General features: G+C 42.0%; 1 protein-coding gene across 3 annotated transcripts in view; it reads left to right on the top strand.

Annotated features, from left to right (window-relative positions):
* Positions 1-27,769, top strand: part of pvrl2l (PVR cell adhesion molecule related 2 like) — a 316,943-nt gene that overhangs the window by 110,551 nt on the left and 178,623 nt on the right. For all 3 annotated transcript variants that reach the window (XM_044052905.1, XM_044052904.1, XM_044052903.1), the window contains exons 2-3: positions 17,111-17,223; positions 20,353-20,596. In XM_044052905.1, the coding sequence (XP_043908840.1) occupies positions 17,111-17,223; positions 20,353-20,596 (357 nt within the window). The remainder of the gene's footprint in view (positions 1-17,110; positions 17,224-20,352; positions 20,597-27,769) is intronic.

Raw genomic sequence — 27,769 nt, 5'->3', positions numbered from 1 at the left:
ATCGGTGCCACATAAGCACTAAGGGTTAAATCTGTTCCAACAAAAGAAAACTCCATGTGAATGGGTTAGTTAGTTCACATAATATCAATGAATTTAAATGTATAATGTATATAAAGCTGTTTTTAGTTTCCGTACCACTTTTACGACGTCCCACATTCTCACACACACGTGGTTAAAGATCCAGTGCAAGCTTGAGGTTATTATTTATTATTTCCATTCCGCAGAAACATAAAATCATTATGCTTATTTATTTTCTTTAGTGAGTCTATAAAGGAGGGAAAAAAAATCATTCATCAGTCATTTCTCAAAGAGGAGAAATCTGGTCATTCAATATAAGGCCGGTGAATAAAACAGCAGCGACCGGCTCTCCGGGGACACATTAGCAAATAAGCAGCAGCAGCAGCAGCAGCAGCAGCACAAACAGAAGCATTTGCAGACGGAGAAAATCAGACCAAAAACGCTCCAGTGCAGAACCAAAGAAGCAGAAGCACAGGGAGGAGGAGGAGGAGGAAGAGGAGGAGGAGAAACTGTGTTTTGTTTTTTTAACACAAGAGTGAGATAAGGAAAAAAACAAAACAAAACAAAGACAGACAGACAGACGAGAGAGAGAGAGAGAAACGGCAGCGCGGCCGTAAAGTGAGGCTGTGCATTCAGCTCTGATATTACACGCTGAAAGGGAGATACCGTTGTTATCAAATAATGCAAATACAGTGCGCGGCAGCAAGGTTGTACATGAACGCAGAGTGAGGCTGAACAACAGCACACGGTGGACCGCCTGAAAACGAGCGGAGACTATTAGCTGTGAAAACCTCCAAAGGACCAATCAGAAAAAGTGATGCTCGAGTTCCTATTAACGCTGATTGTCCAGGTGTTTCCAGACTGTGAGAAAGAGACGTGAACAATGCAAAACAAGGGGACAAAAGTCAGACGGAAAGTTCCATGAACATGTCGCCGTCGATTCCGCAGCGTCCATTTATCCATTTGTTTCATTCATTTGTTTCCCCTGCGTTTCCTTGTGTTTGACTGTGTGTTAGTATTGGTTGATATACTTGTGAGTGAATTGTTTTGACACCTGGGTCTGACTCCCTGCCGTGTGTGTGTGTGTGTGTGTGTGTGTGTTTGAGTGTAATGGTAACTGACTGAGGTATTAATGAGCAGTGCTTCCCTCACAATTAGATTCTGGAGGGAGAGTGGGGAGTGTTTAATTTCCACGGTTTCCACACGTCTTCTGCTATATTGTAACACCAGGGGACGTCTCTGTCTCTCTCTGTATCGCTGTCTGTTTCTCTCCCTGTCTCTCTCTGTCTCTCCCTGTCTCTCTCTCTGTGTCTCTATGTCGCTGTCTCTCTCTGTCTCTCTGCAATCAGTAGCAAAACAAATAAATATTATATATTATATATATATATATATATATATATGTATATATATAAATGATTAGCAAATGTGTGAAAAGATGCTGTTGGAGCCTCTTGCGCAAACCCAAAAAAGGGAATCTGTGTTTTTCACTAGAAATGCTGCAATAATAATAAAAACAACATTTATTTCCACATTATTACTTTTAATCAGATCCATATTCAAACTCTCTCACAATCCCCTTCCAACATAGCTACATGTGTTTTGTTGTTGTGTGGAAATTCCCTTTAAAAATAACCCGTCAACAGTCTTCTGTGTGATCTCGTCTCTCTGTTATGAAACCAGCGCGTTTAATATGCGGTTCTTGTTTTTTCTTCTTCTTTCCGTTCACGCTCGTCTCATTCCCGTCGTGGTCGGAGGCAGAACTGTTTGTCGCCTCATCTTCTCATTTTTTTTTTTTTTCATTATTATTATTATTAATTCAGTCTTCAGCTTTTGTAATCTTGTTATTTGCCACTTGCTTCTCTTTTCTGGCAGAAAGAATCTCCATAATTAGGCCTCGGCGCTCGGCTGCCCACATTACTGAAGAGCGCTCGTTAAAATGGACCTGCAGTCGCTTTGAGATGAAATGAGCCAAATCCGCCCTCAGTGTTGGAGTCCGCCCATTTGTATCACTGATTCACAGTCTCACCCTCAGCAGGAGCGACGCCGAGTCACACGTTCAGCTTTTCACGCGTCAAATCAAATCCGTGAAAGCAGATAAGACGATTGTGCTTACACAAACGCTCAGTGTCTCCCCGGTTTCTCCTTATTAAGAGTTTTTCTAATAACACATTTAGCGTATTAGTCTTCTCTCTCCGCCCGTCCTGTGACTTTGTGTTCGGGGATTGTTTTCCAGCTGACGAGGCTCAGACTAATCCCTTCTCAGTACGTCTGTGTATCGGGCACTTTAATGGGTCGGACTGCGATGATATGAAGACGCTCTTTAATTATAGTCCGTGTGGTTTCCATAGACAGTGTTTGAGTCAATATGAGAGTCGCACACACACACAAACACACACACACACGCAAACAAACACGAGAAGCCAATTTCCCGAGTTTAGTGGAACATGTGCAGAGGTTAAGAAGACGATTATACCGAGTTAAAGGGCGCAGTTGTACATAATAGTAGCGGCTAATGGGATTCTAACAGGGCAGCGAACGCGTCTGAGGGCTGTGTTTGGAGGACGCGATGGTTGGAGGTTTGCCACTCCAGAGTTTCATTCCACTCGTTTTGATTTGATTCACTCTCTGATATTTAAGTTGGAGTTAAATGTTGCTTCTTGTAAATGTTTGATCTGCACGAGAGGAAACTACTCTCCTCACCAGCAGGTGGCGGTAGTCTGTATTCAACTTTATACAAAGGAAATAAAGAGCTAAAGCCCTAGACTTATGACGTTTCTCCATTATCCCTCTTATGACCATCTGGATTCTCTGCTCCTTTTTCCAAGATAACTTTCACTTTCGATAATCTGGCAGTTTTTCAACCGTTTAGGAATTAGCTGATGGTCGTTCCGTGGAAGTCCTGAGGTTCTGCAGTGATTGTCTCGCTGTTACGCTCTTCCTGGTGTTTAACCCTCGTTGAAATACTTGGAAATTGAGAATTTGAGTGTTATTGAAGGATATATTACAAAAAAAAACATACAAAAAGAGTACATGTAAGAATATACACATATATATATATGTAGAACAGTGTTTCCCAATCCTATTCGTGTGGGACACACCTGATTGATGTCATCAACTTAGCATCATTCGTTTTTGAGATACTGCCGCGGTAATGCACGGTAACACAGTTTTGGATGTCTGCGGAAGTGACCAAATGTCGTTCTTTGCCTGTTCCAAGTGTCGGACGTCGCACTGAAAAGACTCTCTGTGACCAATCAGTGGCCGGCAGTCTGTTGACGTTGAACCTCGCCAGAGCAGGTCCCAAAAAAAGCACCAGGTCACAGGTACTCTCCCTCCCCCCCTCGGGGGTGACGTCGTTGACTAACATCGTTGAGCCAATTTTCCTAATTTCTCGTTTCAGCTCGTTTGAGATTAAAGTTCAAGTCAAACGACGACCGGCGCATCCTGTCGCTGAAGTGCAGCCGGCGTTCTCCCATCTCCATGGTAACTGGACGCTCAGCAGAATCTTGCTGTGTGAAAGTAACAAGAAAGGTGTTCACTTGACACCGATTCTGATCAGGACGAACATCGCTAAGACTTTGATTTTACGCGATTAAATGAATACATATTACGTTAGAACTATGGGATGCAACCGTGTTCCCAAATAATCATAAATGTAAAGAGTGAAATGAGCTGCTTTTGTGTCACTTAAACACTGTTAGAGGTCCTGTGTGTTGTGGGATGGAAGGACGAGCTGGAGAAGTGGCCTCAGCTGACGTACACTACCACATGTAGTTCTGTATAGTAAAAGTAAGAAAGTACAGGCTCTGTAATGCAGTTAAGTATAAAAGTAAAAATGTATTTTTACTGTCAGTCATAACTTTCGGTTGACAAAATAGGATAGTTTTATATAGCAACTTGCACAACTTTGCATGAGCTCGTGGGTTTTAGTCACAAGACACATTTTTAGTGTGGAATAACTTTTTACTGCTGATTCTGGAACCTTTTCTTGTCACGCCTACTTTTTTTTTTTCAATAAACAATGAAACAATCGTTTAGTCACCTGTTAGAAATGTGACTCTCCTCGTGCCCCCACTTTTGCCTTTGCTGGTCCTCTCTGCCAATATTGGATAAGTATCCAATTTGTCCAGGGCTACATCTCCACCTCTCCCTGTTCTTTCTCTCGTTTTTTTTTCGGTGAATAATTCCTTTTGATGAATTCCTCACTTGGCCTTTGATCTGTGCCGCCGGAATGCGAGTGCATTGAGCAGTGGAAGCACATCAGATATGAGACGGAAAACTCTTCTCGGGGAGAGTGAGGAGAGAGAGCCGCGCGAGCCTTGATCAACAATGCATGGGCATAAAAAGAAATGGCTACGGATGAAAGACGGCGTGGAGGAGCAGCCGCCGACTCGGGCGCCGCTTGTTTTGTTTTTTTGTCTTGTGAAGATGTGACAGAGATGTATCATTTAATGCAGCGCGGCGTACGGACACCGTCACGCTCGGCTCTCCCCCGTCGTCGACCCTTTTGTCCTCCCTCAGAAAAAGACAGTCCGTCTTCTTTAAGTGAACTCTCTGTTCAGTTGCTCAACTTTTGCTCTTGAGTGTGTTGTTTTCCTCTCGTCTGGGTGTCACTGCATTTTTTAAAAGTGCATTTCTTTGTTTTTTTTCTTACGTGAATAGCTCAAAAACCCGAGCAGGAAAATATGGACTTTTTTTGGAAACGGAGACCTGAGACACTGAACCTCTGCTCTTGAGACACTGTTTATTATTTAATGTGTAAATGCAGCTTGCTGCAGTGGGAACGCTTTCATTACACAAAAGGAAGACCCACTTAAACGTTAGGCAAATACAATTCTTTGTGTAGCCAACCTTTGCATAGCTTAAGGCTAAAATCCATGCCACTCTGCAGACACATGTTACAGCTCCGTGTGTTCTTGCTACTGCAGCTGAAAAGTAATGATTCGGGGAGAACGTCTAACTGTGATTAGGGACGCTTCATTTCCGCTTGTTTCCTGTTGTCTGATAGCAATATCTACCGATACTGATATCAGCCTAATTTACCAGTGTTGGAGTCACTGTGATGGTTTAAGGCAGGGGCCTCAAACTCAAAATGATCTGGGGGCCAGTGAACTTCTAGTCTGGTCCGGAGGGGCCGGGTCAAGTAAAAAAAGTCCAACAATTTGGGGAAAGATGAACAGTTTAGTGATTAGAAATTAAAATTATACCTTGATAATCCATCGAGATGTTGCAATTACCGCATGATGTTTAAAATTTAAAGTGTAAAATAGTTCATTTATGAGGCAAAATGATTTTGTAAATAACAAAAACAGAATTAAAACATCGAATCAAAATATACATGTTGACAATTGTAATTAGAACTCAACTTAAGCTTATATATACATGTATATATGTGTGTATATATGTATACATATATAATATATATATAATATATAAATACACACATATGTACAAAAGATCATACATCTCTGAATGCTTCTCTAATCACCGCACATGGGAATTCCCACCCTGCTGAGGTCCATGAACGCACCGTCGACGAGCTGCTCGGCTCAGAGTGAGCGTCCGATGAACGATCTCTGGTGTTTTGCCTTCCAAGAAGCCGTGAGTTGCACTGTTTTGCTTGTGTGTTGCACTTCGTTGGTGTTTGGGTTTGTCCATGGGTCTGTTTGATGACCTGACAGTTGTTTTTTTTCCATCAGTTATGTGGTGTGATGAGTAATTAGCCACTAATGAGTGACGTGGAGCTAGCTGCTAACTAGCAACAATCAGAGAAGTTTATGTTGCTGCATTGCTAATCTGCATTGCTAATCCCCTAATTGATATATGTATATATATGTATGTATGTATATATATATATATATACATATATAAATTGTATTTATATACTTACATATGTATATATATATATATATATATATATATATATATATATATATATATATATATATACATATATATATATACACACACACATATATACACGCATATATATAATATAATCAAGTGTTGAAATTAATCATTTAAATACAAGTGTAGGGCCACAGGACATCGACTGGCCCTACACTTTGAGACCCCTGATTCTGTCTGTTGGAGTAAAACCAGCCTTGTGAGATCATCACTGCCGACCCGGAGTCTTCAAAATGTTGTGACGGCGAAGTCTCAGGTCGTGTGAGAACCAGGAAATATCAGGTACCGGCTGTAAGATCGAGGCAGTGATAGTGTCATTTTAGACGTTAAAGGCAGTTTTTATGACGGTGAGGATAAAGCGGTAGACAGTGGTTGGATGTTTACGGCGGTGTTGTAAAAATATTAACTCTAAAGCTGTGTGGGGAGCTCCATAGAGGAGGCAAAAAGGCAAAACAGCGACCAGGCTTGCAAAGTTTGGCTTTAAAATGATGTCCATAAAGGTGATTTGATCACTGCGGTGTGGTAGACTTATAGTACAGTTCCTGATTTACTGAACAGTCTGGTCACAACAGTAACATTTAATCTTGCCGACTTTGGCATCAGTGGCGTAAAAGTAACCTGTCTCATGACAGTGCATCACAATGACGGGAAGAAGGAACAAAAAGCAACATTTCTATGAACGCGTTGCCTCCAAAAGGAAATTATTCCCATGGTAACTTTTCTGAAACCTCCTGCGTCAAACTTCACAATGTCAGAAGTGTACCAGTGAGTAAACTCTACATAGCAATGGTATTTTCCATTCACAGCCAATGAGACCGATTTGAAATTCACAAGTGTTTCCTGTTTCTGCCCCTCCAAATATAAAACGTTGCCCTAGAGTTTTTAAACACTGCGGTGTTTCCAAACTCCAAACTCTGTGGTGTTGTGTTCAGCAGGCACAACCATGCATTTCAAAAGTAGTTTATAAAGCATATTATTCCCTCTCAGTACCATCTTCAGTGCGTCTGTATTTGCACAGCCTCATACCTTCACCACCTTTCCCACCAAGCGTGCTTTCCGGGGTCAGATCCTTTGCTCAAGGAAAGTCTCAAAAGAAAGAAAGCACATCACTTGTTCTCTTTCCACTGTCTTTCCCCGTCTGTCCAGGGGCATTTTCCTCACAAAGCAGAACTATAACGTATGTGGACCATGAAACACCCAGAACTGCACTTTTCTTTTTTTTTATACTCCATGCCATGTTCCAGCTTTGAAGGCAGATTTTCACTCATCAAACGTATCCAGTTAACTCGGAGGAAAAGCCCCTGGACTCAAGCCTTTTCTTTTTTTATAAACGCTTTAACATCAAAACACAGAGTCACATGACAAACGCAGCGCTGAAATACCGAAATACAAACTGTGCGATTGTTTAACCCTTCTGTGACCATTCCTGTTGTCACGTGTACTTCTCATTGCGGTAACTCCCAGACCAAATTCCGAATCTATGGACTGGCGACTTGTCCAGGGTGTGACTCCGCCTTTCGCCCTGTGTCAGCTTAGCTAAGATTGGCACAGCACCACCACGCGACCTTTATGTGGAGGATAAAACGGTAGAAGATGGATGGATGGATGGATACCGGAGAGCAGAGAAATAGACCTTTGCACCCATATACTTGTCATTACGGTAGAACCTCTGGACTTACGTGGAACAATCACAGACGAGATTCACCAGCGCGTCACACTTATTCCTAAACGGTTGAATAACTGCCAGATATGGACAGTGAAAGTTATCTTGGAAAAAAAGGGACATAAGACAATTCTACAGCCATAAAATCAATGTAACTCTAGGCAGCTTTGTTGTCTTGATGGTCATAATAAGAAAGTTAAATATATATATGAAGCTCTGTGTGAAACAAGGGGCTTCACAGTTGAAGCCTTTTGTTTATATACATGAACTTTAGTGTCTTTTTTAGAGTAATAAAACAAAGCCAGTACGTGCTGCTCTTCTCTTGCGTGACCTTTTTCGTATCGTATAACAGGTGTCACCTGATTTGTTGACCCCCCACACATTCACAGTGGAACCTATACAGTGTCTGTGTTGGTTGTTGGGGGGGACTGTATTTGATGTAGCGCTTCATTAGGTGCTGGTCAAAGCCCTGTGTGTGTGTGTGTGTTGATTAGAGTTGTGATGAAAGGTTGTTGTTGGAGCCATTTTTGTGGAGTTTAAATGGGGCCGTGGCGGTTTTCTGGTCTGGTAATGGCGGCAATAAGGACGACAAGAATTTGGTCATTTACTGTTAAATACCAATTACTGCTAAGTCAGCGCTCGGGCTCTCTTTCCCACACACACACACATTACAAACGTAGACCTAATGCTCTAATCACTCGGCTGAATGAACGGCTTAGAACAGCAAAATAGCGACTCCTCAGAAGCGACGAACAGCTTCGTGTGAGATAGTTCCCGCACGTTCATGTGGCAAATAAAGCAGAGGGGTTTTTTGTGATAATCTCAAAAGGCTGTATCACTTTCTTATCCCACCAAGGATTATCCAGCTCTCCAATCCCAGTCAGAAGAGAGAGGAGGGGAGAAAAAAAAAAAAAGAAGCATATTAATATTAAAAATTTAAATGACTTCAACTGGATTTAATGGTTTGTCGGCTAAGCCAGGCAACAATAAAGAGTCACCAATGGCCTCAGTGTGTCAATTATCTGAGCTGTCAGCTGGCACATTCATATCACACTGGAAACAAAACGTGCTTTTGTGCCTTTTGTAGGCGAGTCTGTGAAACTCCAAAGAAATCCCATCTTTTCACGTTTCACTTAAAATCTGAAGCTTAAATTTCTCTTCATTTGAGCTCTGAGATAACAGCGTATATTACAGTTAAAATATCACACGTCTGTCCACATGATGACATGTATGCAGCTACTTCTACACTCTATAACTCTGTGGGTTCTTCTGAACACACGCGTTAAATGGCTTTAAAATGCACATCTCTTTAATCTGACCAACATATAAGGGTCAACGTTTATGCTCACCAACGTGAAAACTTGAATTTTACTTCATTAAAAAACGTTTGTCTGCTGTTTTAAAGTGTTTACAATGGTCCACAACAATGTAAACAGATATTTACGATGCATAAATAGGCTGTGTGTGTATTACGGTCAGAATGTGACAGAGCAAACCATCACGCCGTCTTAAGAAAGCGAAATGTGATAAATGTGATACTGACAGAAACAAAATAAGAGTGGAAATAGAATATTTCAGTACAGAACAAGCAGCAACACGCCTTATTACTGTTATTCAGACTGAAACTGGAAGAAGGAGGAACACGACTGTGCTCAAATATTTCAGCCACATCAAAGAATGCTTATTCTGTCCTTTGGCATGTGATATAATTATCTTACATTTCTCGCCCAAGAGTTTAAAAAATGATGGATTGAGTGGGCGACACGTTTGGTGTTTCAAAACCTCTGCAACTGAATCCTTATTGTGCAACATTAGAGAGTGATTCAGCATTCGTTTCCACCTCCAAACACTGATTTTGGAGTTAATTTTACCTCCATTAGCATTGTTGTGTTTAAAAAAAAAAAAAAATCCTCACTTGTGCCAGGAGCTTCTGTCTGCCACATAACCGTAACCATGTGTGCGTGTGTGTTTGTGTGTGTGTCTCCTTATGACAACAAATCTCTCAGCTTTGCCTCCACCACGGTGTTGATCAGTGTCCTGTTACTGAAAAGCCGACGCAAAATGCCGTAATTACGAGCTGTCAAATGCCAATTACCAGTAATTCAGCCTCGCCGCGTGTGGCGGGTGAGACAGTCGCTCGGTGTCAGTTGTCCGCCTCTCCCTCTCTACATCTCATTTAAAGAATTACACCGTGTTTGTTGTGCGCGTTTGAATGTCACGGACGCCGTTTGTTGTGCGGGAAATGCGCGGAACGCCGCCGGCGATTGACATCGCGCGCTGTCACACTTGATTATTCACTCGTGACTCGAGACACTCGGTGTAATGGAATAATGATAACGATGACGTCATGAATGGTTTCGCTGTTTTTTTCTCGAAAAGCAACGGCAGCCTAATGGATCTTAAAGCTCCAGTGTGTAACGTGTAGGGGCAATTACTGTCAGACTGTCTGAATAAGTGTTTAATCCAGTGGTGTCAAACTCATATTTATTCAGGGGCCACATACAGCACAATTTTATCTCAAGTGGGCCGGACCAGTAAAAATAGTAAAATAATAGCATAATAACCTATGAACAACAGGAACTCTATATAAATATGAAGGATATTTTTTACAAAACATGACATTTCTTGAGAAATATAAGCGCAATTTCAACAATATTGTGCCTAAATGTACTATTTACACATCACACTGGATCTAAAATGGCACAAACATTTAGTCACAGGTATCTGGAAGAGAAAAATATTGTATTTGACATTACGTTTAGATTGTAATCGTAGTGTGAAATTTTAACAAATTCATCCTGTGGGCCGGATTGGACCCTCTGGCGGGCCGGATCTGGCCCCCGGGCCGTATGATTGACACCCCTGGTTTAATCACTTAAACATGGAAATTGTTTGGTTTTTATTATGTATTTCAAGCAACAGCCTGTCTTTACAGAGGCTCCCAATACAGCAGTTAGAACACCTACAGCAGCTTTAACACTTAAACTTAGCTACTAAGTCTGTTTACGATGCAAACGTCGTTTCTGGTCTGGATGTGTCAGTCTCACCACTAGGTGTCACTAATTCTGATGCGCTGGCCCTTTACAGCAGCTGAAATCATTGTCAATCAAAGCAACCAAAAAATATGTTGTATTAACTATTGATGACATGATTATATCCATGTGATTCCCAGCTAACAATTTCTGAACGTTCAGAACGCTCTGGGAATGTTACCTTTTGGTTGCGGCAACGTTCCCTGAAGGTTCTTCTGTGGTTGATATGGAAGATGTTAGTTTTTGTTTGCACATTTGGTTCCCAGAGCATTACTTTGTCACAACCTTCATATAACCTTTAGAGAACGTTCTCGAATGGTTCCCAGAACGTTACTTTGTCACAACCTTCATACAACCTTTAGAGAACATTCTCTAAATGCTCCTAGAAAGTTCCTGTAACCACTTTTGTAATATGTAGGAAGAATAATGACAGTATAGAATAATGGCAGCTCCTGGACAAGTGGAAAGGGAACTAACTGGAGGGGTTGATGGTTTGAGTCCCCACCAGGTCAAAGGGCTGGGGTACCCCTGAGCAAGGTACCCAAAGCTTCTAGTAGAATGAATCTCCCTACAGAGATTCATAAATGTACAAAAAATTATAATAATATCACTCTACGATAGGCGATACATGGTCCACAATACCAATAACATCACGATACAGCGATTTTGTACTTTAGTGCGCTTAATTTGTTATTAAAATATCAACATTTACCCTGGTGTATCGTTCGCACCATATCGATATTCTTTATCCACCCCTGCGCTACTCTGTGGTGAATCCTTGAAAACTGTCTTACTGAATAATTATGAAAACTGTCCAACTGAAGAACAAAAAGTTACCACAAACAAAAACAAAAGTTAAGTGCGGGAAAAACAACGTGCAACAGTTTCCAAAGCAGACTTCATGGTGAGTTACTACAAAGTCTCATTGCTCTCCAGAGTAAAACTCTGCAGTAAAATATCCTGAAATTCAACATAATTGAAGCAATAAAACATTTTCTAAAAGCCTCTTTTCTTTAGTTAACAATACCCCGGCAGTAATTAAGCCAAGGTAAGACACACGAGACAAGGTGAAGTGGCATCAGTGTGCTAATTATACTTTATGATTTAATTTATGAATACCTCGCGACATTTCATCACTTTTTAAATTAAAGTTAGAACTGAACAGTCGACAAAACACGAGCGCAGATTATAACCCGGGGCTTCCTCTCGTCTGGTCCTCACTTTAACTGGTTAACTTATGCAGCCTCGAGTCATATGAAGACTGAGGACTGAGCCTCGTATGCAGAAAAACAACACTTCTCTGCCGCTCAAAATGATCGATTTGTAACCGTTTTCGTGTTTTGTTTGAAAGCTGCTGCGGAGAAAAGCTGACGTAAGTGACACGAAGTCGAAAACAAAACTAACAGCTGGGATTCACTGTTGTCTGCGAGCATGTGACTTGGATGTTAAACGCGCGGCACCTCGTCGCCGCATTCCTCGCACGTTGGCCACTTGTGTGTCTACACAGACACGCTCCACACTAACAGGCAAATGTCACCAGCGTCCAGATGTCAATGGGATGATTCATGTCCGTGGTGCGTCGTCGGGAGGGAGGGAGGGAGGCGTGAGTGGACGCTCGTTGCATTTTGACGATGCACAGTCAACAAATAATTGGAGGGGATTGGGTTTCAGACGGAAAGGGTCGTCGCCGCGGCGCTGACGCCACTTTCACGCCGTTCTGGGTGAAATCTTTTTCAGGAAAATGACCTGCAAATTTTACAGCAAAGACACTCGATCCTTGTCATTCTGTAACGACGTGAGAGAGTGTGCAATTTTTGTTCAAGTTCAGGAAATAACTGAGGATCAAGAGGTAAACAAAATTCATGTTTTACTCTTCAGGAAACGACATTCATTTAAGCTTTTGTGAAACTTTTTTTTACTTTTAATTCAAGGATTAAACAGCTTGACAGTTGGTAGTGTTTAAAATCCATTTCTGGGTTGCAGTAAGTGATTTCTTTTTTATAAATACTGACAAAATTAGACACGAGTGCCGTGAAAAACAAAAGCATCATATTCATTTACTTCCAAAATACTCCCATATTTGATCAGAGGCAATACCAGCAGCTCTTTGTGATGTCGACGCTGTTAAATGACAAAAAGGACGAAGCACAGTCTCACAAAAAATAAGCTGCTATTTCACAGCGAAGACACTTTGTCCTCAGTTAGCTGTGAACAACAACTAGACAACAGACATTTTAAAGGCCTTTACCTTTAACATGCTTGTCTATCATTTTCTTTCTAATCTACTGAGACAACTCTTTCCTTCACTTTCTCTGGTCCATGTTGTGTGGTACACACCATGTCACCAAACAGCACAGTGACGACCTGTAGCCCCATATATAGGCCCACTGACGGATTACAAGATTGTAGACACCTGTGTCACATTATTTTCAGTCTTTTCTAGGGCTACCATCATTTTTGTCCAGGCCTGTTTCATGAGTTTATTTTTTTAAATAGTTCCGTTGAAGCATGTTTGAAACGCAATGTCTGACTTTCATTGGTTACATTTCATAGAGTTTTTATTTATTATTACTTTTGTCAGATTCAAGTTATTTCTCTGACCATTGTGAGTTTATCTTTCATTAACCGAAGGGTACCAACAATTTTGTGTGTACACCGATACGAGAAAATGTACAACACCCAAAGTTAAGAGGTTATTTAAACACTTTAATTCAGCGCATCAACTTTAGTTGGAATGAACTTGAATTACTCCAATGTCCGACGGTTCCACTAAAGTGGAAACTGCTTTATTTCCAGTCGTGCACTTACAGTACGTTTCTGCCAGTTTTCATGAACAGAGCTTGACTGGCAAATTGGTCAGGACAAAAGAATCGGTGTGTAATATTTTTCACGACGACATCAGTGTCGGAGTTATTAGTCGTTTTGTTGGTGGATACATTTGCCTTATAATCAAAGGTGTGAAACATAGGTTAAATCATTGTTGTTTTTGGTATTATTGTTATATGGTATTGTAAGTTCGCCAATTGTTGGTCTGAGGTCATACGTAAGACTGACAATCAGTTGTTTTGTTGGGACGTGTTATTTATGCAGTTTCCTCCAAATTACTACAACAATACAGTGATACAGAAAAAAAGAAAATCCACCGGTATGATCACATTCGTTATCGGCGCAGTATTAGTTCAGATGTTTGGCCTTATGAAAAAAAAACCCACCCACAAGTGGAGAGTAAAGTGTATGAAGTGCAGGAAGAGAAAGTGTCTCCATTCTCCTCCTCTCGTCTCGTCTCTCTCTGAGACACTCAGCTGAGTCTCCGCTGAGCTTTTAGTCATATTCTGAGGAAATGAATCATTTGCGATGGGATCTCATGCTCTCTGCTCCCTCAGTGCTTTATCACTTCTTCTGGTGGCTATTTTCAAACAGCCCCACTCACCTCCATTCTCCTCCTTTTATTGTCTAAATTTCCACTTTATTTCCTCCTCCTCCTCCTCCTGCTGCCGCTGCTCTGCCGCCTTTAGTTTTTTCTGACTGAGTATTTTAACTTTGTATAAATCTTCACCCGGGTCTGTGCAGTAGAACAGTATTTCCCTCCATGTACCACCAGAGGAAGCTTGCGTACCACTGGTATGCAACTTTAAATGTGTCGTTATGATGATGTTGAAACTGATTGCACAATGTCATGGTGTGACTTGAGAACCCGTCTTCCATTTTCCACAAAAGAGCAAAAGCCTGTTGCATTCAGAGAAGAATGAATGAGGTCAGGTTTGCTGTTTTCTTGAATTAACAGAAATACATTGTCTTAAAAAAATATCTGTAGCTTTGTTTTTCTTAAAACCCTCCTGTTTTTTTTTCTATTCATATATTCACAAATAAAGTGAGTTACTCAAAGTGTCTCAAACCCCAAAAACAAAGTACAACCGGATTAAGCCGAATAAGTTGGACATGTTTGTTTCCATAAACCACGATAAGTATTATCTTGTTAATTAAGAAAAACAGAGCCAAGGTTATTGTTTAGGTGAGTGCGATACATTTCTACAAAAGAGATGGTTTTCTTTTTTCTTTCTTTGTGTGTGTGGTTCTGTTGAAGCCGTCTGCCATGTTTGGTTTGCTCATGAACACTGCGAGTTGAGAGTTGACGCTTTTAATTAAAGGGGATTAAACTGTGTGTTTGTGCTTAACACGAGGTGAAAATAAAGGAGAGGGTGAAGGAGAATGCGATGCGTCGTGAACTCTCGCTTCAGAGCTGCTTATGTTGTTGATTCAGGAGTTGTTGTTGCTGTTGTTGTTTTTGGAGGCAAAAAACAACAGCAGTGGTTTGCCTTCATGTGTTCGACATGTTTGACTTACAGTGAGGAGGCTTTAAGTGCTCTGATAGGCCATCGTCTCCCTGAGGGCAGACACTGTGGTTCACTGACCGGGCTCATGTGCAGTCACATTACAATGAGATGGTCCGATTCACACACACACATGCTGGTCTTGCGTCATTTGTGTGGACACTCATAGACATAATATATTCCCCTTAGCCCCTTCCCTTAACCTTAACCATTACAATTAAATGCCTAACCCTTAAGCAACCCTTAAAACCAGGTCTTAATCCTCAAAAAGCCTGTTGAAGTTGTGTGGACCAGCCAAATGTCCTCATGAGGTCGAAATGTCCTCACAAAGATAGGTTTGCTGGACAATTGGTCCACACAGCCTATGTAAGACATATACACACACACACACTGGTTTTTCATCTCTGTGTGGACACTCATAGCCCCTTACCCTAACCTTAACCATCACAACTGAACACCTAACCCTTAACTGAACCCTAAAACCAGGTCTTCATCCTCAAAAAGCCTATTGAAGTTGTGTGGATCCACAATTGTCCTCACAAGGTCGAAATGTCGTCACAAAGATAGGTTTGCTGGACAATTGGTCCACACAGCCTACGTAAGACATATATACACACACACACACTGGTTTTTCATCTCTGTGTGGACACTCATAGCCCCTTACCCTAACCTTAACCATCACAACTGAACCCTAAAACCAGGTCTTAATCCCCAAAAAGTCTGTTAAAGTTGAGTGGACCAGCCAAATGTCCTCACAAAGATAAATTTGCGCGACAATTGTCCTATGTACACTCACACTGGTTTTGCATCCATAACTCACCAAAATTCAAATCCAGTTCCTCAGAAATGAGGTTCGGCCTCTTGAGGACCAGATTTGGGTCTCCATGAAGACTACTGGTCCTGACAAGGTCAGTGTTTTAAAAAGGTCCTGAAGAGGTAATGCATACAAGCACACACACTTTGTCAGACTGTGCTGATTTGCCGGCTAAATCCCAGCCAGCCCGCTCACCTCCGTGCTGTGACATGTAACATATTGTCCTAATCAACCCCCTCACACAGTAAGAGGCTTGCTGCACTGGAACCACCCGGGGCTAGCTAGCGGTTAGCGAGTGCTTATCCTCGTCTCTTGTGGCGCGAGAGTGTGTGAGGCTCGAATTTTTATCTTTCCAGGCGAAGAGGCTGCTGAGAGGGCAGCGAGCGAGGAGGAGGAGGAGGAGGGAGGAGGGAGGAGGAGAAGATGTTGATTCAGAGGCATGAACAATCGAGGACTCGTTAGGAAAGAAAAGTCATCCTGGGCCTCATATGATTTTATGTACAGGCTGCCAGACAGATTGAGTTCAACGCCTTGAGGAATGATTGCGAGTCATGTGGTGTGTGTCTCTCCTTCTAGTTCTCACGTTCCTGAGGGCTTGGTTAAAGGGCCAGTGTGTAAGCGTTAGTGACATCTCATGGCGAGATGGCAGATTGCAACAAATACAGGACTTTCCCCAAGTGCACACCTGAATAGATGCACATCACATCTTCCTCTTCTGTCTTCTTCTTCTTCTTCGTCTTGATCCATCTGGTTCATGTGGGCGGAGACACTCATGGCGACATGGTGGCGCAAGTTGGCGGCCTCCGCAAAGCAAGGCCCGTGGTTGTGTGGAGGCAACAAAAACCGGATAACCTTTATTTTACAGTGATGATACACAAACGTTCATCATCTGCCAATAAACGTGTGAATCTCATACGCTTGACCTTCAAAGCTGCAAGTTCCTTCTTCTTTCCTTACTTTTTTAATAAAGTGCCGGCGCTGTCTGTCAGCTGAGACTCTTCCTGAGGCTCGTTACCAGAGGCTCATGATTCAGATTGTTTGTCTTCCTCCGTAATGAGCTCGTCTCTTGTTTCTCGCTCAGTTTCTGTTGTGTTTTTTTTTTTTTTTAACCTCGTTCAGAAATAAATCAAAATTGAAGACGACGAGGTTTGATCAGAAGTCATTTAAATAACTCCAGATTCATTATGAAATACATCTGATGTTCCATATTTGCCAGATCATTCTCCTTGTTTTTTTCAGCTCAAACAAACAAAATATGTTTTGTTTTTTTTGTTGTTGACAGTTGCATAATCCTTTCTCACCTCCTGTTTTTTTTTTTCTTCTTTCCTTTTTCGTCTTCCCACAGGTATCAGGGCCCAGAAAGTACGAGTGGAGGAGGAGCTGGAGGCGTATCCCACAGAGTCGGTCGACCTACGCTGCCAATTCATCGACGGGGGAGGCCGAACCAAACTCACACAGGTTGGCTGATGAAAGACAATATTGCTTTTTTTTTCCAGTAGCCTTGAGGGCATAATAGCTCGGGATGTAAAATTGACAATGGGTGGGTTTCCTGTTGTGTTTATGGGCATTTTTCAATTTGTCTGAAAAAAGAAACAAATGGAAACAAAAAGGAAAAAAAAGCTTCCACATTTCACTGCACGGGAGAAATGTTGGAAACAACACCTGAGAGGACGGAACGTGTGAAATGAAGCTACAACATTCCTCGTTGCTGATATTGTTGCTGAATAATGAATTGGTAAACAAGTCGAGTCTAGTGAGGAGTTATGGTGGCTAATGGTTTGATGGGGAGAATACAGTGAGGTCACGAAGGTCAATGTCCCCTGGAGTTTTGTGCAGAGCAAAAAAAAAAGGGACAAATTTGACCTTGTTAAAGGGGTAACGGACAGTATTTGTGTCTGTCTGTCTGTCTGTGGCTGGGAGGTCCTGCTGCGTCGTGACATAATGAGCACATCATGTGAATGTTGTTGTCTTCCCTGTGTCAGATATGGTAAAAAAAAAAACTTGTCTCGTTATCCATGCCATGACACCGTGCTATCGGTTTTAACGTCACAATGACACGTTGGAGCCAAAAGTTGAAGCTTTAAATGGATCGTCACGGCACTGTAGGCTCAAAGACGCGGACAGTTTAGTGTAATGCCATGGTTCTCAAACTGTGGTGCGTGGACCACCAGTGGTACGCGAGCTTCTCCTGGTGGTACTTGGAGGAAAATGAGGAATAATGTTCTACTGCTGAAGAAATTTGATTGGGAATAAATAAATATGCCTCCTGAGAAAGGTCTGTCGCTGACTTTGCACGGCTTTTTTACAACACTGTATTTTAGTGTTACTTCAAGAGATCAATATTTGTCTCAGGTGATGCTTGGTATAAAAAGTTCGAGAACCACTGGTCTCATTAAATTCTAAACTGGCTCTTTCTCACTTAAAGGTCCATTGTGTAAGAATGAATGACATCTAATGGTAATTTAATAGAGATGATTTTGAGATGATCAGAGAACTACGGTGGCCCTTGCGCCATAAAAGATACCGTCCTTCTTTACAGGCTGCAACACGGTTGTTGCTTCAAGGCAACCTCTTCTTCTAACCCTAAGCGATTATACACCTTTTACACAATTATAGATTTAAATTGTGCCAATTAGCCGTCCCAACTGTGACCTTTAATGTGAGCACAAGTCGTTTCCATACACCTGTTGCTATGTGCACTTTGTTTGTGAGCAGAAAAACCTGGGATTTCAAAAACAAACCACCCCAGACTGTTGTTCCTCTATCGATCAAAGTAATGCCGTGTGAACCGTCTCATACTTTAAGCCAAGTATCACAATTGACAATTATCTTCAAAGTTCAACTTCCTTTGTTTGTAGATGTTTTCTTCCCCCTCCGTCATAATCAGTTCTTCTTTTCTCACACATAATATTCAATTTTTTCACAAAACGCAAAACAAGTCAATTTATCTTATCGGAGCCCTGATGGCAACATGTCTGAAACCACTTCCACTGCTGTGATGAACGATCATCCTCCAACTAAACTAAAGTTAAAAAAACCCAAAAACGCTAGGAGCTGATTGCTGCTTTAATTTGATCCTGGTGAGATTTGTCCCTCTCGGAGTTGTGGATGAAATCAATAGGCAATTTGTTCGCATAAAAAAAGAAAACTGAAATTGCAGACAGGCTAAATTGTCCTCCAATATTTTCCCTCCAATTTCCAGCGAGCGGGGGAGTCTGATCCTCTCGTTTGTGCTGACGTCTCAGTTTGTCCTCTCTGCAACTTTCAACCCATTCACTGTTTGTTTGTTGTTGTTTTTTTTACTCCAGATGTCACAAATGTGATAGATGTTTATTAAATATCTGACGATGATCTGCGTTCTCTTTCCTTCCCGCGCTGTCACTCTGAAAACTGGAAAGAGACAAAAAAAAAGAAAAGAAATCTATTTGCTGTAACATCACAGTGTTGTCCCTCGAGGTGCACTCTCATAAAAATATATCAATATCTTTCACATTAAAAGGAAAAGTGCCTGTGAAATAGCAAGGGGATCCTTGAAAGAGTGTTTACAAGTCTGAGATATCTTTCATTTCATTTAAATTCTGTCCTGTAATGGATTCCTGGCTCCATATTCAGACAGCTTTTGATTGAGTTTGACATTTTCACCTCAAAGTGAAGTTACCACAGGCTTCACATCCTGATTCAGATCCTTCTGGCTGCTTCATGTGTCTCCTTCATTAGAAGATCACCCGTAAATGGGCTGCTGACAGAATGTGGTAGAGTGCGGACACTTGACCCAGGCCCATCGGGACCTGATGGGACCTGATGGGACCTGATGGGTTGGGGTGGGGTTGGAAAAACATCTAGAAATGGCACACGGGGTGATTTTAAGGTCTTTTAGTGAACCATAGCACTGAATATGGTGAATTTGAATGCTGTTATTGAAGACACAAAAGAAACATTTAAAAAATAGAGTTGTACCGTGTAAAAATATGAACTAACAAGTAATGATTGACCCAGTGAACAGCACACTGGATGCCTTCACGGTGAATGTTCTCCTTCAAATGAACAACTCAAATTAAGCTACAGTAGTTGAATTCTAAGTGCTTGTAGTTGCTTACAATAACTTTTATCATTTGCTGTAACCAGAAATAAAACAGTCTGAGTACCTGGTCGGATCTGGTCAATTTCCTCTCAGGTTCTGTCCCAAGGTGCACTTTGTTATCTGGATGTTATCATTTTATGTTACAGCCCAGTAACAGCATGGTTATAGCATGTAATATATATATCATTTTTTTATTATGGAGGACATTTTATGGCAACACAATCTCATTTCTAATGTAATTTGGTAATGGGTCGTAATAAGGACAGTCATTTCCAAACTTAAGTCAAAGTAATAGCTCATTAATGAGAATTACTGCAGGCTACAACCTTCACATGAAAACATTTGGCAATCTAAATTGGTTATTGCCATATAATAATGTTGAAATTAATTCTCCCTCATGTCCCACACACTCACCAAGCTGTAACTTGGTAATTACGAGAGACATATGGAATGAGAACTGCATTTGCACCTCAGACTTTGTGTAACTCCTGCTTTTTTCCCCCCAGGTGTCTTGGATATGGGAACCTTCTGATGGCATCCGGGACAACATTGCCGTGTACCACCCACACTACGGGCAGAGTTTCCCCAACTCGGCTTTCAAAGACCGAGTTGTCTTCCTGCACAACAGCCTGGAGAATCCGTCCATCCGGATTTCGAACCTGAAAATGTCCGACGCCGGCCGCTACACCTGCGAGTACGCCACCTATCCGTCCGGGAACGAGCAAGGCACGACCACCCTCGTCATGCTCGGTGAGTACAGAGCTGCTGTGCTCCCACGCACCGTTACATAATCCTGACGGAAGGCTGCGTGTTTCAGATGTAGCCGGGAACTTTTCCATATTACCTCACCAATCAGTCAGCGGCGTTTTTCCAGTGTTCAGCAAAGCACAGCGAGGCCCAAACGAGACTCTCGGAAGCTGTTGTACTGCATCAGCCTTGACAAGTGTCTCCCTGGCCATCTGCTTATCACTGCTTTCTATAAAAGAGATTCCCACCGGACTCGGCGTCTAAGAAGAAGAAGAAGTAATTTAAAACACTTGAAGAGAACTCTCGGGGTGTGTCCTGTTAGATGCTGAATGGAAAACAAGGCAGACGGGGGAATTGAGGGTTTCGCATTCATGTTAAGTATCAGCCTTTTAGATGTGCTATTCATTTCAATGTGTTGAGCCGATGTAATCAGCAGGCAGCCGGCAATTTAAGATAAACTGAAAGTTGTTATTCCAGCCCCTTTTCCTCCGATGGGTTCAGTCAACATGTTTTTGCACTTTGCCAAATTTAAACATGGGCAACACGGCACCCAATCAGTGGGTAATTATGGATGGAGATGGAACTGTTATCCAGGTCCACATCGGCACAAAGTGCTCTTGTTTACAGCGCAAATTAGTCTCACCTGAGTTGCTGCTGTTAATGTACAATTGTGTTAATTTGGCTGTCTAGTCAATTAAGTAAAGTCCCTTCTCCACTGGTCCAGAATTCCACCAATACCTGCTAACATGTGGGTTCTGTCTGCATTCAGCCTCTGCTATAGACGGGGGCTTTTATCGGCGCCGGCTCTGATCAGCAGTCACGATGTCACTTGTCACTTATTTCCGTCGGCAAACAACAACGGCGCACCGGGGAGAAAGGAGAGTAGTTTTTTTTTTTTGGACTGATAATGAAGTTGAGGTATTCAACATCACACTGGAATACAAAGTTAACACAAAGTTCCAGCTTCTCCGAGTGCACCGGCATCCTCTGTCGTTGTGTTCCACAATGGCGGCTGTTTGTTGTCCTTTCTGCCGCAGTGTTGTGGGTGAAAGGTGAAGCTGGAGCAGAATCGATGCATTTTCTAAACAAAAACATTAGTGGTGTGAAATTAACCGTAGACTATGAAATTAACATGGCTACAAATCCAATATTCTTATGTTGAAGGTTAAAATTGATGTAACCCATTGGTTAATAATAAATGGGTCAGTTTTTCTCATACCTACTGTTGCTGACTATTGTTCTCTGTTTAAGTAATATCAATTGATCAAGCCTATTCTAACATTCCAAGTCATTAAAGTATGTATGATTCGTGCTGATATCGTATCAGATCAATATCAGTATCGGTCAATACTAGAGGCTGCAATATCGGTATCGTATCGGAAGTGAAAAAGTTGTATCGGGACATCCCTAAAGAAGATAACGTTGTCCTTCCTCGTGCAGATATCAATATTTAAAGTACACAGTCTCTGCTAGTTTCACTCGCCGAACGTCGCTATTTCATGTCTCCTGGTTGAAGAAGAGGGAGTTTACAGCGGGATAATGGTGGAGAAAGCTACGTTAAGAGATGCTCCATCCACGTTCAATACATAGACTTTATGCACTCTATATATCGTGACGCATCGTTATATGATTTTCTTGCAACATATTGATATATCACAGAGTCGTTGTATCGTGATATCATTGGTATCGTGGGTTGGAACCCTGTGATTCCAACCCCGATGTCGTCCAGTAAGATAAAGGTTATTCATTGGGGGTTTTTCAAGCCTTGTGTGAGTTGCTCGAGAGCAAAGCAAGTGTTGACCGTGAGACTCTTTTTCACGAGAGTTTGAAGCAGCTAACGACATGGCTGCTCCGTTAAAGTGATTGATTGACATCCATCCATCAATTGTCTACTGCTTTAGGGTCGCGGGGCTGCTGGTGCCAATCCCAGCTGACATAGGGCGAATGGCGGGGGTCACACCCTGGACAAGCTGCCACCTATGGTCAATTTACAGTGTCCAGTTAACGACTGCATGATTTTGTTGGCGGTAACTTGAGAACTAGCAACCATCATGCTGAGAGCTAACCGATTGTATGGCGGATTCACACGCCGATGTATTCATATCTTTTATTTGGTAAATTGCTCGCTGCTTCTCACGTGCGGTTTATCTCCCGCTCGTCGGCAGACTCGCCCGCTGCTGTCACTTAGCCGGCCGCGGTGGCCACTTCGTGAAATCTGCTCCATCTCGGCGGCGTGATTTGTGAAAGTGAGTGAATGTTCAGTTGCCGTCAGCGGTGGGGAAACACATCCTGTTTGTAATCGGTGACAGCTGGTGTTATTCATCCACCCACGTGTCCTCCCGTTTGCACTCCGCTCACAAAGGAATCCGGCACCTGGTGTCTTTCTCTCATACTTAACGAACACCGAGGGAGGAGGCTTCGCCCTCGATTGTGAACAACAGCGCTTCTCCTGACTTCTTCTTTGTTTTCCGTTGGAAGCGCTGCTCTTCCAGTTTATGACCCCACAGCACCGATATGTGTAAGACAAGGCGTGGATACGTTTACCATCTCAAGGGCTCAAGGGACAAATTGAGATGATACACTTTGAACTATAAAACACAGCCTTTACTGTGATTCATATTCCCCGTGGTGCATAGCAACGTACCTGATGTTTTTCTCCTGTTTTTATCATATGGATTTTCTTCATGGTGCACAAATTGTATATAATTCCAGAACATTTACTATAATCTGTCCCAACAGAGTGAAAGGAGGAATTGATTGACAGCTGGGCTTCTGAAAGAAAAAGGAAACAAAGTCTTCGTGTGTGTTTAATTTGTTGCTGCCTTCGATTGTGGGTTTACTTGATTTTTATCTGCAACACTAAAGTGGTGCACATGGTCTCTGCTGTAAGTCACCGCGGAGATGCTGTTCAGTAAGGCAGCCGTAATTAAATTAAATTCATTACAGTACTCCATTTGCCGCAGCCAGAATGGTTCATGGAAAGAAAATGCTTCACAATTCCTTTCATGTGTTCTCCCAGCTGGGCCAGTAATATTTCCCTCCCTTGTTTTTCTCCGTGAAAAACCTTCACACAACAATACAAAAGCCACCAGTGGAGGCTTCGCTCACAGAGAAGCAGGCACACGAGAGAGGCAGAAGTTGGCCATCTTGCAGAGAACATACTGTGGTGGGTTTGCAGATGGATGTGGGCTAAGCCTCCTTAACTGCTGCTGCTGCTGCAGTCGCTGGCACAGAACAGGAGCAGTCTGGGAAATACCTGCTGGAAAAAAAGGCACACTGACTCACCTTTTGTGTGGAGTTGCAGTTGGTGCCAAACTCTCTGGGACACATTCTTGGCCATTGGTAGAAATGCACTCAGCCAATCAAGGCTCACTCCAATTTCTGCCACTCTGCACAGTCATAGCATAAGTCATTTCTTTCCATATCGCAATTTTTTTGGTTAAAAAAAAAAATAAAATAAAATACACATTTATGTGTGTCTGCCTCAATTTCTCTGTATTGAGAACATTGGCAGTTAGTTCAGCTGGATAAACAGTAGGTGGCACCTACTGTGTATGTGTATGTGTGTGTGTGTGTGTGTGTGTGTCTCTCCAAGGCACAACTCGATGACATAAATATAGAGTGCCAATATAGCTGTTTACATTGCTGCTTTAAATCCTTAGTGAAGTCATATTTACTTCATTGAAGCCTCTTGTACGAATCGTCCACTGAGCCTGAAGTGGGAGGGACCTTCCAGTCACATGACTTCTAAACTATTTCTGTTGCAATTATTTACTTCTACTTTTGATCAACTTCTCCACCTCCTTCAAGTGTGAAAACTTTATTGCGGTTGAATTGATATGGACTGAATATAAAGATGGATGTACAGCCTTCCAGAAAGTTGAAGCCTAGACAGTAGCAGCTAACCACCAGGGGGTGACACCGCTCGTGTTTGAGTGGAAGTCGATGAGAAAAGGAGCTTCTACCTTTAACTTGATCTTCTCTCATAGGCCACAATGTCACTTTTGTAAATTAAGTTCCCAATGAGAGAAAAAATTTGGATTTTTGGAGTGTGGGATGATGTGTGAAGGGTGAACAATCCCTTCAACAAAGATAATAATATCGAAGGAGACTAATGTTACCTGTATAATGTTTTGTTTGCATGTTGTGTAGTTATGGTTACCACAACAAAACATGTTTACAGTCTCTTGTGCAAACCACAAACTGGTCCACTAGTGTCCCAGGTTGTTGAAGACACAACATAAAGGTCATGATCGGGACATAATCCATGTTTTTTGGGACAAAAATATGTGACGTATCACATTTTTTAAGGGACTTTGAACACTTACCCCTAAAAAAAATGAGAAATGGGTTTAGGCCCAAATTTCCCAAATCACTATAAGGCATACAATCTGTGTTTTTAGGGGTAAATGCGACTCACGAGATTCAATGGCATTAGACCTTTTTGAGTGCAGAGCTGCTGGCAGCCAGTCACAGTGCATCTTAGAGCCGGCATCCAATCGCATCACAACTTAGTTAAGTATGAATACCTAATCATGGCAGCCTGTCATATTATAACTTACTGCATGTGGCACCGCTGCCAGCCAATCTCATTACCACTCGCTGGGGTGAATAAAGAATCGCTCACTTGGCAGTGATGTCCCATTGTCCTGGATGGGGACCACACTTCAGTGAGTGGAAGCCAATTTTTCCCTCATTGGCCGTGGCGTTTGGCAGCAGCACGGAAATGCAACTGCAGGTGAGGGAGAGTGTGGTGGATCAGCAGCACAAGGATCATTGTGTTTTTTTTTTGTTTTGTTTTTTGAAGAGCGGTTGCATGAGGTATCGACACACGATCGACGCTGACTTTGCTGAACACGCCGCCTTTTTTAAACCACCGTACCAAAGTCCATTAAAGCTTTTGTGGGCACAGGAGCTGCTGCTAAGTCTGTGTCACTTAGATAAATGTGAAAGAAGGATTTCAAACACCAAAAAGACATTGAACTTACTGATGGAGGCAGCAGTGGATCAACAACTCCTGTGTGCTGTGATGCAAAATCACAGATTTCCTCTATGGAATCTGGTGGTTCACAGCCTGGCTGTCTAACGACAAGAAAACACTTCTTAACATATTCCTAACATGTCGTAGATTTAAGCAGGTGTCGATTTTAACATTGACTCAAATCTGTTTGTCCTTCTGTGCCGTGTTATCAGTGAGCGTGAGCGTGAGGGTCAAGTCAGTGTTGATGATGTGTCAATACCTCATACAACCACACAAACAAACAAAAACCACCCAAAAACGCTCCTTTTAAGCTGTCAGCGTGAAATTCACTGAGTGAGAGAAGTTGAGCGCCCGCTGGAGAGTCACTGGCTGGAGTCCATTCATCCACAGAGTGGTGAAAAAGTGGCAGACTGGAGTAAAGCAGCCAGGAATGACTCAGTGGGCTCGACACTGATGAGTGGAAACTATTTTTCTTTTTTTCCTTTTTCTTTTTTTTTGGCAAAGCATTAACAGTATTAAAATCCATAAAGGCAACTGACTAATGAAGATAAGCAATCTGGCCAGTGCATTAAAAATGCAGTTTAGCTGTAAGCAATGTCCCAATTACCTTCTCCATATAGTCCGGCTTCTAGTTTCATGAATGTGTTTTTATCCAGTGTAGGAAAAAAGAATATAACGATAATGTAGCTAGAGCTGCAGCTAATGATGATCTTCATTTACAATTAATCTGTTGATTAGTTTATGGATTAGTTGTTTTGTCCAAAAAAAGAAAAGAAAAGAAAAGCTGATTAATATTTGGGGAAACGGCGGGGTAGTGGCTAGCACTGTTGCCTTGCAGCAAAAAGACCCGTGTTTGTGGCCTGGTCTCCCACAGTCCAAAAACATGCAGAATCACAATTTCTTTTTCATTAGAATTGAGATCATGATTCTCTGATTCTCTTGGAGATTAGAAACATTCAATTAGGCATTCAAGTTAACTGCCAAACAGTGTGATTTCCTTAGGCCGCGCATCATGGGCTTATTGTGTTATTATTGTACGGGCTTAAATTACACATGGCGTGTTTCCACTCGCTCGATTTGTGACGTCATAACCAGGGACTGATTGGTCAGGTTGCCGTCACAAGAATCAAACTGAACAATGCTGAACTGTAGATCAAATAAAAGGACTTAACAATCCTGAAAACGTGGGTTAATCGCCAACATTTAGCTCAAGCTCGGGTCGGGTGGTTGTGTGATTGTCGTCACTCTCGTCTCACACACACACACACACACACACACACACACACACACACACACACACTTTCATGCAGAGGTTAAGTGAACATTTGAAAAACTGACCGTAGCTACGGCCCACATCAACTGGGACTTGCTCCCACGCGACCCTCACGCGTGCAGGATAAAGCGATAGAAAATGAGTGATTGATATTTGACGAGCTTTACCCTGGATGAATGTAGGTTAAACCAGGAACGACTCAAATGAGACACATGACAGCTACTACATGTTCAGAGCATTGCTAACAAACAGAGTTAAACTGAGCGTCTGAGTGTTGACATGTTTATGCAGATGACGGGGATGCTAATAAACGCAGAGAAGGTTGCATTTCCACTCAAATGGGAGCGTTCCATCAATAAAATTGCAATCTAATGCACCCACGGCAGCACAAATTGGTGAATTGGCTGGCTAAGAAAGTCAGGCTTTGCTTATTTAAATTTGCTTTCAGAGGCAACTCCATCCCTGGGATTTGATATTTAAAATAATCAGTTTCTGCTTTGAAAGTCATATTTATGCATTTTTGTTTTAGGCACTTAACTTTAAAAATGCTAAATTACTCTCAAGCTTAAATGAATCCATTTTGTCCACGTTTCCAACCGCCAATAATGCGTTGTCAAAACAACACACGCGGCGGAATAATTGCTTTATAAACTTTGTACTTTGAATATTAATTGCCTGTTAACAGCTGAGCAGAAGTACAGAGGCAAACAAATGTTTGATTTCTGTGTGTGTGTGTGCTTGTGTTTTCAGGAAATATTAAGCAGCAGCAGCAGCATTGTGTTTTGTAAAAACCTGGGCAACTGGTGAAACACAAATTTAACAAGATCCAGAAGCCTCTATTGATCTTTGGCTAATGGATGCTGTCACGTAGAAAATAAATAAAAAAAAAAAACTTGGCTGCCGTCATCAGGCTGTAGCCGTG

The sequence above is a fragment of the Solea senegalensis genome, linkage group LG20, assembly GCF_019176455.1.
Source record: "Solea senegalensis isolate Sse05_10M linkage group LG20, IFAPA_SoseM_1, whole genome shotgun sequence".
NCBI lineage: Eukaryota > Metazoa > Chordata > Actinopteri > Pleuronectiformes > Soleidae > Solea > Solea senegalensis.
The sequence above is the reverse complement of the archived record's forward strand: the minus strand, read 5'-3'. Positions and strand labels throughout refer to the sequence as shown.